This window comes from Chionomys nivalis, chromosome 1 (genome assembly GCF_950005125.1).
Source record: "Chionomys nivalis chromosome 1, mChiNiv1.1, whole genome shotgun sequence".
Taxonomy (NCBI): Eukaryota; Metazoa; Chordata; class Mammalia; order Rodentia; family Cricetidae; genus Chionomys; species Chionomys nivalis.
Window position 1 is genome coordinate 689738 of NC_080086.1, and position 16757 is coordinate 706494.

The 16757-nt window shown below is 33.9% G+C and overlaps 1 protein-coding gene across 4 annotated transcripts in view; it reads right to left on the reverse strand.

Annotated features, from left to right (window-relative positions):
- Positions 1–1528: 1528 nt before the first annotated feature.
- The window catches only part of Bicd1 (BICD cargo adaptor 1), a 168744-nt gene continuing 153515 nt past the window's right edge, over positions 1529–16757 (reverse strand). The window contains exons 9-10 of one of the 4 annotated variants that reach the window (XM_057764168.1): positions 15160–15235; positions 1529–8837 (exon numbers count right to left, since the gene is read on the reverse strand). In XM_057764168.1, the coding sequence (XP_057620151.1) occupies positions 8750–8837; positions 15160–15235 (164 nt within the window). In that variant the 3' untranslated portion in view covers positions 1529–8749. The remainder of the gene's footprint in view (positions 8838–15159; positions 15236–16757) is intronic. The other 3 variants (XM_057764129.1, XM_057764138.1, XM_057764157.1) reach the window with 3 other exon arrangements.

Consider the following 16757-nt stretch of genomic DNA (forward strand, 5'->3'; position numbering starts at 1 on the left):
GACACACACCTTTAATTCCAGTAGCTACACTAGATAAATAGAAACCAGGCAGTAGTGGTGCACACCTTTAATCCCAGCCTTAGAGAAGAATATAAGATGGAAAGAGACAGCTCTCAGATAATGTCATTCTGAGGAATCCTGGAGGTAGAATTACCATTTTGGACTGAGGTAGTGGTAAGAGCCAGTGGCTGGCTGTTTTGTTTTTCTGACCTTCATGTTGAACTCCCAAAAGGTCTCTGGGCCTTTATTCATTTACATCGTTTTTAAAATTTCCCTCTTATTTGCCATCCATTAGATTACAGCACACTCAGTATAAATGTTTTTTTCCTTCTCTTTGTGACTTTGAAGTATAAACTCATCTATCTTCAGTTAATAGTTTAAGTAAAATTTCCTGTGATATTAATAAATACTAATAACCAGCAAAAATGAAAAAGTCACATTTTGTGAGCTCCAGGACAGGCCCCAAAGCTACACAGAAAAACCCCGTCTCTAAAAACCGAAAATGGGGGGAGATATATTAAGAATTCAATACAAAAATAGCAGCAGTTATTAAAATGTGTACTGCCTCTGAAGATTTCTATTTTCCTTCAGAATTTTCTATAATTTCAACATACTATGGTATATGTATCAGAATTTATAAATTTCTGAGTTGAAATGTTACAGTTGTATGGAAAAATGAAGCATTATAAGAAGGTATCTTAAACTTTTTTTTGCCATAGGTAGGCTGGGGCTCAGGGACTTTACATGAGACCTAGTGCTTGATGTGCTTTCATTACATTTTCTCTAGAATATTTTATTCAGCCACAGAAATTGAAAATCAGTGTTGCATTTCCAAATCACTATTTTGGCATGCTGTGGATACTGCCACACAACATTCTGAATTCATTAGGACTTCGTGCTTGCTCTAATGACCTGCTGTCACTGCCCTGAAACCTTTTTCCTTCTTTTTTTTCCCATGAAACTTTTAATATACCCCCCCTTTTTTTTTTTTTTTTTTTTTTTGGTTTTTTGAGACAGGGTTTCTCTGTGTAGCTTTGGAGCCTGTCCTGGAGCTCAATTTGTAGACCAGGCTGGCCTTGAACTCAAGAAATATTCTTCCCTCTGCCTCCCCAGTGCTGGGATTAAAGGCATGTGCCACCCACTGCCCAGAACTCTTAATCTTTGAACAAGAAATTCTACATTTTCCTTTCATACTTGCTTTCCCATGTTATACTGACAGTACTGTTGTGTGATGTGAAACAGACTTCTGTTTTATAAGTCACTCCCAACTGACTTTTATACTAACAGAAGTGAGGTTATAAAAGTATCCTGCTTGTATGCCCTACAAACATGGCTATTAAAGAGAATTAAGTATTTTTGTTGCTACTTTTATTACAACACACTGTTATCATGGTTGATTTATTTTATTTTTATATTTTCCTCTACAATTTAGTTATATTACACATCATATTTACTTTTGATACTTAAACTTCTGCCAGTGAGATTTATCTTCTTCAACAGTTATATTGTGAATAAAATATCTGAGGTTCTGTTAGCCATTCAAGTATAACTGATCCATAAACTGTTTAAGAAGAAATTCTATCAGAGAAATTCACGCACACATGAGGGCAAATTATAATATGTTAGAGATCTAGTATTTTGACTCACCAGAAAGGTATAAGAATAACTACTCATTAACTTAAATTCTTAGTGTCTGATGATTATAACAATGGGACATGAGTGTCTATTAGTCCTGTAAGAAAAGCTGGAGAGCATAGAGACAAAGGACCCATTTCTCAGATGATAATCCCTATAATGATAATCACTGTACATGTGGAGCACCAAATATTGAGAAAAGTGTACCCAAGTTCTAATACATTTTGGACTTTCCTAAGCATTTTGGGATTCCAGGGATACTCCATCTTACAAGTTGTCTGAAAATGCAGAGGTTAAAAAAAAAAGAATTTTTCTTTTTTCTTTTTGAGACATGGTCTTCCTGGCATTAAAATCATGAGCTCAAGTGATTTTCTGCTCCTTCTGCCTCCACCTCTCCAATAACTGTGACAGGGATGTGTCAGTTTACCTAGACTAAAAGAGACTTTATTGTTGTTTATGGGTGGTGGTCCAATTATTTACATTTTAGGAATGTAACAAACTATTGTTGTTACTACATAAGAAAAGGCCAAGTATCAAATACACTTGTAGGTTCAACCTATGAAAACAAAAGCAAAAACAGTAGTTTTTAGAAGAGGAAGAGACTTTTAAAGACATTTTATTTTTATGTTTTATTTTCAAAAAGTGAAGAGGAAACCTTAGCTGGGCCCATAAATTTGATCAATTATATGAAGGATTTCATTTTTATCCATTAGCACCCTCACATAAACCCATGCTTGACTGTTTTTCCCCTGCACCACTGTAAATTAAAACAGAATCAAAATAGATGATTCCCAGAGCAACTGGCTCACTATCATATATATCATACCAAATAAAAGTGAACTCCCTCTAATTTGATGACTGAACTCTTTCCTATGTAAAAGAAAAAAGGGTTACCTCTAAATAAAAAGCTTCATTCTCCTTTCATTAAAACAGTGTTTCCTGAATCAAAACATTTTTATTGAATTCAGCTAAGTGCATCTTTCTGCCAAAATACTCTTTAAGGAAATATTATGAGTAGGAAAAGGGGAAAAGAAAGTTGATTATACATATCATTAAACAGGAGTATGCAGAAATGTTAAGGCAAACCATTCCATTTTTAACTTAAAAAAGGTATTATTGTGGATAAAAATATATATCATATAGAGGTTCCTATACTTTTTATTTGTTGTAAATATAACTAAAAATGGCATACAGAAAAATCCTAAACTAATAAAAATTCAGCAATGATGAAATGAATAAAAGACCATCAGTTTATTTACTGGAAAAAGTTTTGCATTACAATATGGTCAGTAGGTAAGATAAACCAAGATAATAGTTTTAGTATTCTGTTATTTCTTTAGCAATGGAATGCCTGTCACAACTACCGAGTGCATGATCAGATCGTAGAAACAAGGATATGCCATACATATTCTCCCTTGTGAAATTCACTTGGGATTATCTACAATAAAAAAGTAAAAAGATCATTAAACAATAAATTCATAAGAACTTTCTAAACTTAAAAAAATGCATGTGTCTTTGATAGTGTCTCTAATGTTTGGATTTTTAAATAATTAGCAAGAAAGGCATTTCTTAAATTAGTGTTTTAGTCACGTTTTCACAAGGTATTATTATTACTAGATAGAAACACTTCACATCATTTATGCCCCCAAAGCATAATAATAAAGGTAGGAATAACTGAATCATTACAAGAATAATCATACAGTGTAGAAATCAGGTTTGATCACACACAACACAAATTTAAATGGGAAAAAAACACAGCATCAGAATCATGTCTTCATATATGCACAGCCATGCAAATAAAAACATGAGTTACATTACAAAAATGTCATAAAATATTTTTTAAAAATTGTTTGATTGACTCTAACAGTCAAACCATTGAGCTTAAAAGTTCTGTGGCAATAACATTAAAAAATATTTCCTCCAATTTACTACATAATAATAGTTATGAACCCAATGATTCCTTCTGTAGACCAGGCTGTCCCCAAACTCAGAGATCTGTCTGCCTATGCTTCCCGAGTGCTGGGATTAAAGATGTGTGCCACCAGTGCCCCAATGATTCTTTCTGTTTCTCCATTACAAGAAAAAGATTTATCAACACAGTGGTGTCATTTCCCTTAACTTCATACCTTTCTGATATTTAAAATGAGTTTTTAAATGAAAAGCATATATTCACACTAATAAGCATCAAATTTACTTCTCAGTGCTCTCAGAGTTATGAGCACAGGCTGATTATGAAATATAGCTAAAATAAAAATAAATTCCCAGCAAATGTTGTAGAGCAATTAAATTCCAATCTCAGAAATTATCTGGTTTAGTGGGTCATTTAAGCTTCAGTTCAGATGTGGCAGATTCTTAAAACAACTCCAGCTGAGAGGTATAAAAATATACTTGAGGAATAAAGCCATGCATTTCAGTATGGAAAAGAGACCCAGTACATGTAACAGACTCCTTGCATTCCTAATTAAGAGATCACAAGACAAGTAGAATACATGTTATGAATATGGGAAAGCTTACATGATGTGAAATATTTCATGCAAACATCTTACACTTTTGTCTTACAATAACAGAGGTTAATTGCTTCTGCCTCCTCATAGTCATTTCTGAAAAAAATCCTAAATCAAAGAGCATATTTTAATACAAATTATCTCATTAATTTGTACCTTGAGTAACAAGAAGAAAGAGGTGTCTCAGTTGAAGTCTTTCAGGTGTTTAAATAAAAGAACCATGCTACAATGTATCAGGGACTGTGGTAGCTAAATTCCATTTACATAAAGATGAATTTAATTTCAGACAACCCATTTTGGGTTATTATAACAGATAACAGAAATTGTCAGTCAGGAGCTAGACACTGATTTTGAAGTACATACTTATTTCTCAACATTTGCATTGGCCATACTGACTAGCATGACTTCAGTTCAGCAGCTTTCTGCTTTATTTGAAAACATTATTTTTGCAGCCTTTGTGCAAAGATTATTTTAAATCAATCTGATTTAATTTAAATCAACAAAACTTTTAAGCACTGTAAACTTTAGAAATTTAGTTATATGTACAGTATCAATGCATTTGTGACATTCTTAAATGGAATGAACAGCATTCTATGTGGGGAAATACTTTGCAGTGCAGTGGATGCTACCCAGGGTCTCACACAGGTCCAGCAAACACCCCATTGCTGAGTCACACCCTATTCCTGCTCACCGATTTCTTCATAAGAAAGGTTAAATCTTTTGATTGACTAATATAATAAAACTTGACATTTATCATAGTAGAAAATATATTTGATTTATTCATACCATTATTTGTAATCTGTGCTTGGTTATTGAGGAGGATTTTATTCAATATAGTGTATAAGGGAATGCCCATATCTTAGCTAGTTTAATAACCAATTGTTCATGCTTATTTAATAAAGAAGGACTTATATGTACAAGAACATGTTCTACAGCATAGATAAAGCAAATGTTAAAGACAGAAATTTTGTCTCCTCTAACCTAACTGATTGCATACCTTCTACTTAGGAAATTTTCTTGAGGTTATTTGATTTTTAAGACTCTGACACTGAAATTCTTTAAACTGAAGTTGCTATATTCCAGACAATTTTGAAGAACTCCTTTAAAAAAGAAAAACCTTAGAAAATTAAGATTCCTATCCTAGTCCAAAAGTAAAAATATTTCATGACCAATCAGTAAAAATTAAATATATTTTAGATTTTAAAACAAAAAAATCATAGAATTGTGGGTTCCTATAATGATATGTTATTGTAAATCATCTACTTACAATACTACCAGTAACATCCCATTTTTAAAAACAAATCCTTATAATCCAATTATTAATTTTCTACCATTAAAAATCTCTTTCCTACAGGTACTACCAACCCTTCACATTTAGTCTTATGGGATCTTAGCTGCTCTCTGACACTTGTTAAGTTCTTTTTGTTTGACCTCATTATTGTACCTCCTCTTCTTTAGGTATATATAAAGTATAACTTCCAAATAAATCTTTTTTCATTCCTTACTAAATTCATATTTTCTAGAAGTTTTCAAAATTCCTTTTTCCTCCTCCTCTCTATTTTTAATCCAGAATTAGATATTTAAAAAATTTATGCATCCAAAGTTTTATATGCTGCTAAGCACTTAGGCCAAACACAATTTATTGCTTCTTTATATTTTATTCTTATGTGTTAATGAAAAATCCTCAGTGGGAAACCATTTCTGCACTAATTCTTCTATTCAGTTTTGTAATTGTGCTTTCATTTAAAAAAAAAATGTGGAGACCAGTAAGATGGCTCAGCAGATAAAGATGCTTTCCACTAGGCCTGATAATCTGAGTTCAATCCTTGGGATCCACATAGGTGGGAGAGAAGCAACTTCTGCAGGTTTTCCTCTAACTTTCTCACCTGTGCTGTGGACATGCATGTGTGTACATGCATGCTTGTGCAAACATACACACACACACACACACACACAGAGTAAAATGTAATGAAAATTTTACAGTAGTTGGTTACTTTGCTAAGTAATCTTGATCTTTTTAACATGTTTACCACAATTAGCATTTGTAGTGTTTTTGAAGTTTTTATTTTAATATCAAATGCACCTTCAGTTATTCCTACTGAGACTCATGTTTTTTGTTTCATCAAATTTTCACTTTCTTTTGACATCCTGATATCTTTACAGGTATTTATTTTTATCAGTACTATGCATTTATTCATTGAAAAGGTCTGTAAATAAATAAATAAATATAAATATGGCTCAGTTTAAACTATACTAAATGATGTTGTAAAACATAAATAAACGTTAGTCTCTTACTACTTAGAGATTACCACCTACTTTTGTGCTGAAAATAAAAAAATTTGTTTCAAAGTTTCTATATCTTCTTGGCAAAGTTCTGCTAAAAATAATATTTTATAGAATTAATATTTCAAAACATACATTTCCTACTTTATTAAAATAAACAACTAAAATAAACCTAGTTTATAAAAGACTTATTATTAAATTTCATATTCGAAGAAATCAACTTTGTACACAAATACAGTGCAGCTAAGTCAACAGTGGTTACACAGAGAAGAGATCCATCGTTGGGTTCCCAATTCAAAGACAGAACTTATTCTGGGGTATTTATTTAAAAGGTATGTTATCCCTCAGGTCAAGGTCAACTTAGCAACTATGACACATCTTGGATTACCACTCATGCTTAGGGAAGGGTAACAAGAAAAAGAAAAAGAAAACAGAGGAAGTTGTCTTTAACTGAACTCTAATGAAAATCCATACTATCTCACTAATATTGGCACCAGGCAGATTTAACACCATAAATGAGGAGAATGTGCTGGAACAACAAAGCAACATAGGCAGGAGCAACTATGTGGGGATCTGACTGAGCAGGACTTCCATCAGGATCTTTGTTGTGTGTTGCTGTACTTTAACCTGCATCCTTATTTTTACAACTTTTTCAACTATTACTCCAAGTTGCATAAGAAATGACATGAAAACATCATTTAGATAAGGAATATAAAATTGTTGGGTTGCTTTGGTAACCATGACTGCTACTCAACAGGAATATAAGAAACTTGTGGCTGACTGCTGATCTTTGGAGTCCTTCACAAATGTGCCACCCCTTCAGCTCCACAAGTTGGGCAGCTCTGAAATCTCTGTTGTCTTCCTACAGCGCTAGTCATTATTTTTCTGACAGGGAGGACCAGTTTTGTTTTGAAGAGAAGTTAGAGATATTGTTACATGAAAAAGTAAAACCTTTATGGTTTTGTGTAAGTTAAGGCTACCTGACAGGACAAGAAGTCAGGGTTAGGCGCAATTATGTGGGCAGCACTTGAAAACTGAGGAATCCAAGTTAGACCTTGCAGCTCAATTAGCTGTTGTCCTTGTTTTCTCAATAATGCAAAATTAAATTTTTCTATGAAATTCTATTGCATTAAATAAAGTCATAAAAGTTACTTAGCAGAATCTGTAAATTAAATAGGAACATGTCTTATCTCAATATAATATGACTGTAGGCACCTGAGTGTTTGTCAAAAGTAGACAATAAGCTAAGGTTCATTGTCTTTTTTTTGGCAAAAAAGATTCATTGTGAAAGAAACAAATAACAAAAACATATACTTTCGGCATAAATTAACAACCAAAGGCTACCTTTCAGCTATTTATGTATATATTTTTTCATTTATTGTGATCCCTTTTAGTGGGAAACCCATAGTAAGACCCTAAATTTGGAAAAAGTTTAAAAACTTTGTGGTTATTAAATAAACACACCGTTTCTTTCCTCCAAGCAATTTGCCCTTCTTTAACACGACCATACACACATACATACACACAATCACACAGGAGCAGCACCAATATATCTACTCAACTGCAATTTTAAAAAATTAAAGATACCAACAAAACTTGATTAAACCAATGAATCATATCTTTGCCTCTTCCGTAGATTTTGTTAATAAATGTCCAGTGAAGAACTCTAGTTTTAAAAAAGCCATTAATGGAGTATGAATTAGAAAATAAACTATATGTTATTTTCTAATATTCATGTAGCAGCAAAACAGTTATTGTCAACATTCTAATGCACCTCATTTGCAATTCTTTGCAAGAAGAATCGTAATCTTGCCAGTTCCATATTTTAAACTAAATTAAACCAAGCGAACTATGATTATTTAAAAACAAAGGAATTCTGCTTACAAAAATTATCTTTATAAACAAAACCATATAGCAAATAAAATATAAAGTATCAATGAAAAATATTGAAATCAACTTCTATGGCCGACTATGAAAGATAGGGAAAGATGATTTTTACAATATATTTATTTTACACTCTCTTGGATCTCTTTTATGCTATGGAGGTAAAGCCAGCTGTCTGAGATACATATTTCTTACAAATTTCAAGAGAACTGTTGCCATTTGATTGCAGGTCATCTATGACTCAGAGAAGTCATAAATTGTTTAATCACATGAGGTTCAATGCATCATTTTATTCTTATGAACTCTCTCTCCTCTTCAAAAATGATGGATTGTAATACATATGTACATCTAATCTCCAAGAAGACACTTGCTAGATCGCGGGCAGTGTCCTCAGTGTGGCTATAAAACCTTCAGCCCAGATACTCATCCATGAGAGATGAAGACTAGGGATAAGGAGGCTTGGTGAGACAATGGAGAGGAGCACACTGTGAGCTGGAATGTGGCTGCTCCTCAGGGAGGGCAATGTCCAGACTGAAAATGAGAAAGAAGGCAGTTAGCAAAAACATACTGGTAAACAGCCACATGTACTATGATGGTCAGACAAATTATTGCACTATATATTTAAACACATGAACAAAAATTTTGTGAAGAAAATTGTTTAAATTCAAAGCATGCCAAGAAAAATTCATGTTTTAAAGCAAAGCTTGAAAAAAAAAAGAAAAGAGAGAAAAGTAAAAATGTAAAGAGTAACTTTAGGAAATGATACATGAACTTGTCCCCCAACTCACGTATTCAATTTTTGCACAGTCTCCAACTACAAGATCTCTAGGTGGCAGTAAAGTGTCATTAGATCAGTCCCTTTCTAACTTTATTATAGGTACAAGTCACCCAAAGATCTTGGTAAAGGAGACACTGAGTTAGTAGGGCCAGGGCCAGTAACGGACTCTGGATTCTGTATTTGCAATGTGCTTTCTGTGGTTCAGATGGTGCTAGCCAATGGACAAAGACACTAAATACTAACATTTATAAGTATCTAGAGTTAACTATAGAGACTCCAAAAGACAATCAATTTGATTGTGAAGCTTAAATTGTTCTTAGGGTTCTTCAACTTTGGTTTGGTGGTCTGAAAAAAAAAACACGACTTTTATGACATTTTACATTTGTTAAGTGAATGATGGAGTCTTCAAACGACAGGCCATCTCTGAAAGCCTCCACCTGTAATGAACCTGATCTCAGACTCCTTAATGTCTTGTTGAATAATCTTGAAGAATAAAGAGTAAAACCATTAGGTTTCCAAGGGTAAAACTACAAAATATATTTGGGTGGATATTTTCTAAAATGTAACTATCAACAAAGAGAGGGCACCATGGGGATTTTTTAAAATTAGAAAACAAGTTCTACTTCCCCATATATTATGAATTTTAGTATCATAACTCATTTCTATGTTGGTCATAACTATTCAAAGTTTATAATTTATTTGATTAAATAATTTTAAAAACAATATTATTGATGGATTAATTAAAAATTGGATTAAACAGATATTTTGAAGCTTTGATATTGAAATTGTCAATCAGATGTATCTGTTGAACATTCATATAAAATCATAATTAGGAAATATTTAGTGAGAAGTTACTTCCTTCCTGAACTCTTTGAACCAATGTAAATTAGTTTAAAAGGAAACTGATGTCCTATACTGATTATGATGACCAATGGTACAAATTAGTTTTCATAGCACAAATAATAAAAATCCAGAGACTGAAATTGGGGTTCAAAGCGAAAACCAGAAAAACAAAGCAGCCAACCACTAGAGAAATCTTACCTCTACCAAGGCTGTGTGACCACAGATGAAAGAGACAAAGCCTCTCTCTCTCTCATTTGATATTCCTTTTAGTGCTGGAATTAAGGGTGTATGACTCCCTAATACTGGGATTAAAGGAGTAGGCCACCACCACCTGGATCTGTTTCTGCAATGATCTTGTGTAGCCCAGGGTGACCTTGAACTCACAGAGATCCATCTGACTGTCTCCCAAATCCTGGGATTAAAGGTGCAGGTCACCATTGCCTGACCTCTAGTGGCTTTAGCTTTGCCTCTGGTCTTCAGGCAAAATTTATTTATCAAAAATACAAATAATATAGCACTACAATTTTTCCTATTTTTTTCTTTTTGATGATGCTTGGGAAGGAACACAAGACTTCATACAGTTTAGGAAAGCAGTCTGTGATTAAGCCACAGCTCTAGTCCATGTGTATCAAATGCAGCAAATACAAAATGGTGGAACAAGATCCAAGAAGATAGTGTATGGTTAATCAGATAATGATATAAGGAAAAAGTCAATGCTGGGTAAGGTTATCCTTAAGCTTCCCAGTAGTCAATGGTTAAGGAAATAACAGATTAAAACTAAATCAGAGAGACTTTCCTCAGACCTTGTGGTCTTTTGTAAGTTAGAAATAATTTCTTTCTATGAAATTAAACTTGAAGTACAGCATAAGTTATAGCAAGTAGTATTATGGTAATCATGTTATGTAGGAAGACCTTGTATGATACAGTACTCTTCTTTCTAGAATTTTTTTTTGCATGGCTAGCTAAGGATAACAAAGCCCAAGCAGGGGTTATAGTTCAGTTGGCCCAACACCTTGATGTGTCATTCATGATGACTTTATTCCTATTTCAAATTTGTTATAAAGTGAAAGCTAGTATCAGTATTTTAAGCTTGCATAAAATGTAGTAGCATCATGTGTTACTAACATATATATATATATATATATATATATATATATACACTAACCTATAGAAAACGTTATTAACTGAAAAGTTAAATTATTTTAACATAAACATTTGACATACTATTACTTAGGGAATAGCATGAATTCAGTTTCCATTTTGATTGCTAAATATCTTTAGAAGACCACTTGTTATTCAACCTTTACCATAAATAACTTTTCACTGGAAGAACATGGTAACAGAAAGCCTAACAACTCATTACTAAGACTTTAAATTGGACATATCTTCAGGAAGCTTGGCATATCTTCAAAAAGGTTATTATTTTTCTTTGTTTTTTTCCCAGGTAAACACAACTTAGTAGATGTGAAGACATGATAAATATTGCACATTTTTATATATTTAAATATTATATCCAAGGCTATAACATCATTTCCCATTGCATAATTACACATATCATTTTTTAATAACTTAGAATAGAATCAGCCTGCAAATAGTTCAAAAATTGAATTATATTTATTGAAACATGACATACTGGTTCTTACCATATATTTAAATATTATTTGAGGTGTTTTCCATTTTCATGACTTATATAGATTGTGGATCAGACTCCAAATAAAAACTTTAATTAATACCAAAACGCAAAGTATATAGATGTTGAGCATGGTGGCATAAACCTGCAATTAAAGCTTTCGGGGAAGCTGGGACAAGAGGATCACTTGAAGCCCAGGAGTTCATGGAATTCAGGATAAACCTAGACAACATAGCAAGACTATTTCTCAAAACAAAACAAAGAAACTATATATGGAAAAGTTCTACATTTTCAGTGTAAGAACACTTTATTAAGAAATCATAAAGAAATCATATACTTTAAATGTTATGTGAGTAGAACATGTGCCCAGTCCTGAATTTGACCCCCCAGAACTTAAAAAAAAGGTTACAGTTATATAAGTATATACACATAAACTGGAGAGAAGTAAAAAATAAAACTTTGTTTTTCAAATTGAGAAACAAAGAGAATACCTGATTAGAAATCACTCAACATTCCTTAGAAATTTTTCCCATGTTTCATTGAATATCCACTTTTCAATTCAAAGAAACTGAGCCAGCATAGGTGACTTAAACAAGCTTTCTTTGTTCTGTCAACTATAGGAATATGACTGATTCCTTATTGAGGTGCAGCTATGCTCCATGGTGGACAGGGATGGATGTTAAATCACTTGGCTCAGTTGTTCTGTCTGCCTAACCCTGATTTTTCCCATTTAGAAGAGTATAATAACTGCTTAGCCTGTGGGGAATCAAACTAACAAACATGAAGAACCCAGTATGAGTTCTAATGTTGGTTGTGTGTCACCTTTTCTGCCCAGAAGGAGTAAGATGGCAGTGCGGGACTGGCTCATATCCTCCTGTAGCAGAAGTCACTCTGAAGGGGGGGGGGGTCCTTCCAAATCTCTATATAGTAATCATTTCTCTGTGTGTACTATAGTGAGGAAGAGAAGAAGTCTGTTCTAGACATGCTACATCTATTTGAACAGAAACTAGGAACGTCTGCAATTCACTATATTGCTTTTCTTTCCGTAAATCACCCCCACAGACAAGAAGCACCAACATTCAGTAACCTCAGAAGAGAAGGAATACATTTGCATTCCTGTCTCATGGAAATTCTTAAAGCGATAGTGTTCCAACTCTTCTCAAGCTAACAGAATTGTCACAAAACAAATAAGATTTTGGTCCAGGGATGGTAGTGTACAGAAGTGTGAATTCTAACAGCAGACTGATGGAGGAGTTACTTTCATTTAATAAAGAAACTGCCTTGGCCCATTTATAGGCCAGCCCTTAGGTGGGTGGAGTAAACAGACAAAATGCTGGGAGAAAGAAGCTAAGTCAGTGAGTCGCCATGATTCTCCCACTCCAGACAGACGTAGGTTAAGATTCTCCCTGGTAAGCCAGCTCGTGGTACTACACAGAATATTAGAAATGGGTTAGATCAATATGTAAGAGCTAGCCAATAAGAGGCCGGAACTAATGGGCCAGGCAGTTATTAAAAGAATACAGTTTCCTTGTAATTATTTGGGGACATAAGCTAGCCATGTGGGCGGCCGGGTGCCGGGGACGCAGCCCCTCCGCTCATATTACAACAGCAGACTGGACAGACATGCCAGGCCCTTTATCACTGACTTTTCCCAATGTCTGTTTTCATCCTTACCTCATAAGTAAAGAAAATATATAGCAACAGAAACAGCTTTTCAAATTACACATGCAGGCATGTAAGAGATAGGATTACAAGCCAAAAGTTTGACTCTAAAGTTCATCCACTCACTCATGTAGTCAACATTTATGGAGCATCTGTACTGTGTCGACACTACCCTGGAGCCCCAAATAAAGGAGGTTGCTTTGAAGAGTGTACACTATAATAGGCTCAGACCCCATGTTCCCAATCACTATACTATAGAATCCCTCTCAGATCAACTTGTACATTTATACTAATATTTATACTAATATTCAGTTACATAATTGAAATTATCCACAATTGGCTATTGTTATAAATGTCATCAATACGTTAGTAAACTGTTGTTCATCATGAAGAGCTGGAGAGATGGTTCAATAATTAAGAGCATGTTACTCTTGCGGAGGACCTGGGCTCAATAACCAGCACCCACATAGTGATTCACAGCAATCTGTAACTCTACTTCCAGGAGACCCAATGCCCTCTTCTAAGCTCTCCAAACACCAAACATGTATGTGGTGCACATACATACATGCAAGGAAAACATTCACACATGAAATAAACTAAATAAATCTACAAAATACAGAACATTTCTAAGATAAATGTATAATCAGTCTTCTCTAAGAGAGATCAATCAGAAGACACTGTCTAGTTACCACTTAACAATGTACTTTGGGGGCTGGCAATGCAGCTCAGCAGTAGAGCCCTTAGCATAGCACATGTGAGACCCTAGGTTCAATCCACAATACTGGGGGCAATGTTACACTAACCTAGGCAATAAACCACATTACATACTAGCTTTGGATGTATGGATTCTGTGTTGGTCATTACCCAACTACCCTAAGGTATGACCATGCATGTCTGCTACTGACAGCTACTTATCTCAGACACACACATGGGCCTATGTTTGGGCTGGTCCTTGCTTGATACATACAAGCCTTCTGGTAGGAGAACAAGAGATACATTATGTATACTAATAAGCGGGCTCTAAAATAAATAAATAGACTTCAGATTCAAAAGTTTAGTCCAACAGAAGTGAGCATGAAGGACACTAGGGCGATGAGGAGGTTATGAGATGCTGCTAGGCTGTGGGAGTCACTCACGATGGAGGTAACTAGTAACTGTCTTGGAGTACTTTAAACTGGAATATGAATTGTCAATAAACTCTCCAGTTCAGTGTCTGTCTACAAACATGACTTGAAAACACTTCATTTCAGAGAAAGGAAAAATAATCACCGCAATTTTTTTTGGAATTCAGATTTGAATTTTTCTCTCCCTTTTCCCCTCCTTTTTCCACTTCCTTTCTTTTATAGATTTTGGAGACAGTGTTATTCTGTATCACAAGCTGGCACTGAATTCAATATATAACTTATGCTGATCTCAAACTAAGCCTTTTAACACAGCCTACAAAGTCTTTGGGTTACAGGTATGTACTATCACAAATAGCATTCTTTATCTTTTCAGTTCAGTTTTAAAAATGGGACTAAGTAGAGAGAAAATGGAAATCCTTTTATAAAGTGTCCTATAATGGACATTAGATATTTTCATATATAATTGCATACATTTTCACTGTTTGTTTGTCTGAGATGTATATTTGAAGGACAAAAAGATAAAAGCTTAACAATTACAGGTTTGAGATTGGAGGCAATGAAGTACTGGAATAACCCACATATTTGCTCACAAGGAGGAAATGAAGCAGCCTTTATTCTACCAGCTAGTGGTTGATGGCATAGCACTAACTCCTGTGCATGCTCATAGGTAATATGGACTTCAAGTAACAAGGGTATAGTCATGTAGTCAATTCATGAAAAAAACATGCAATAACATAAAGATGCATAGGTAGCTATGGCCTTGGGAAGGGGAGCTGACATGCAGCTGGTGGGAAAAGGAAGGACCTAAGAATTTACCTGACAGTTGGGTAGTCTTGCCTCCCAGCTAGTTGTGAGCACTGTGGCGGTACGGAGGCAGCAGGCTGCTGACAATCTACAAGAAACTAATAAATTAGACATGTATACAAAGAGATGACATACAGGTGTTAGCAACAGTAACTAAAATAGTTGCTTGAGATTTAGTGAGGAATGTGCACTTAGAAACATCTAGGTTAAGTATGTTTTCTTTGGGTATGGGTTTTCCTTGACTAATGGCAATAGAAAAGACAGATTTTCCTTAATTAAATAAAATATTAGAAAAGAACTAATGACATAAAATTAGTAGTAAGATTTTAAAAGTACTATGACCTGTATTCACTCATACTTGATGATTTGATGCCTCTAAAGTCAAAGAGTCGATCAATATAAAAAATCTTCAGCTTGTGAACTTGAACATGATGCTGATTACTTGATCAGCACATAAATCTGCTGTTCAAATATGGAATATATTCAGGTAACAGATTTTACTGTCAGGGCATATAGAAAAATCTTTTTTAATTAAAGAAATGTTTAAAAAAAGAAATATTGTTAAACTCACAGATATTTTGAGAACGTCAAACAATACTTTATTAACAGGATATTGACCGAGATAATTATCTTTACGGTTTTCTGAAACTTGATTGCATTGAAAATAATTGTTAGCAGAAGTCTTAGGTGGTTCACTATATAAGAAAATTTTTAGTAACATGGACTGATGAAGGAAAACAACCTTATTAATGGTACTCACTTTGTTTTGTTTTTGTTACTTTAAAGCCACATACTATAATTCATACTAGATTAACTACATGTTATAAGTTGTTAATGTGTTAATCATAAACTCCAAGAAAATAGGTATCTAAACCATCAAAAATCAGTCTGCTTTCTGGCACTGGGTTCACAATATTAGAAATAATACAAAAGGCTAGTTGAAAATGCATGCATAATATTTTTGCAAAAAAATCTGAAAAAAATCAAAAATGAGAGTTGAACTTCAAAATTATTCTTGAAGCTTTTTTTGGCGAACAGTTTAGACATGTAGAAAATATTAAAGCCAAGTCACCTCAAATTCTGGATTTATAGGAATTAGTTAAAACTCTACTGAGATTTATGTTTAAAAGCTCATATCTAAGTAGAGCGTGATGGTGCCTGCTTTTAATCCCAGCACTAAAGAGGCAGAGACAGGTGGATCTTTGTGAGTTCAAGGCCAGCCTGATAAACAAGAGCTAGTTCAAGGTCAGCCAGAGCTGTTACACAGAGAAACCCTGTCTGGAAAAAAAAAGCTCATATCTAAGTTTCGGCTATTCTAAAACCACTATATTCTATGTTATAACAAAACATATCAGAATTTGGTAATTTAGAATATCAAGATTCATAAAAGTGTTCTTATGTAAGACATTAGAAACACACAAACTTTCTAATGCACTGCAGAAAGCAACACAAAGTAAGCTTGATTTGAGTTCTCTATAGCATCATTATTGAAGGGTCTCTTTTACACTATTATCTTTGTTACAGCTTAACTATTTATTATTAATAGAAATGAGGAAATCTGAATCTGTATTAACTGATATTTAGACTATCATATTTGGATTTTCCCCCAT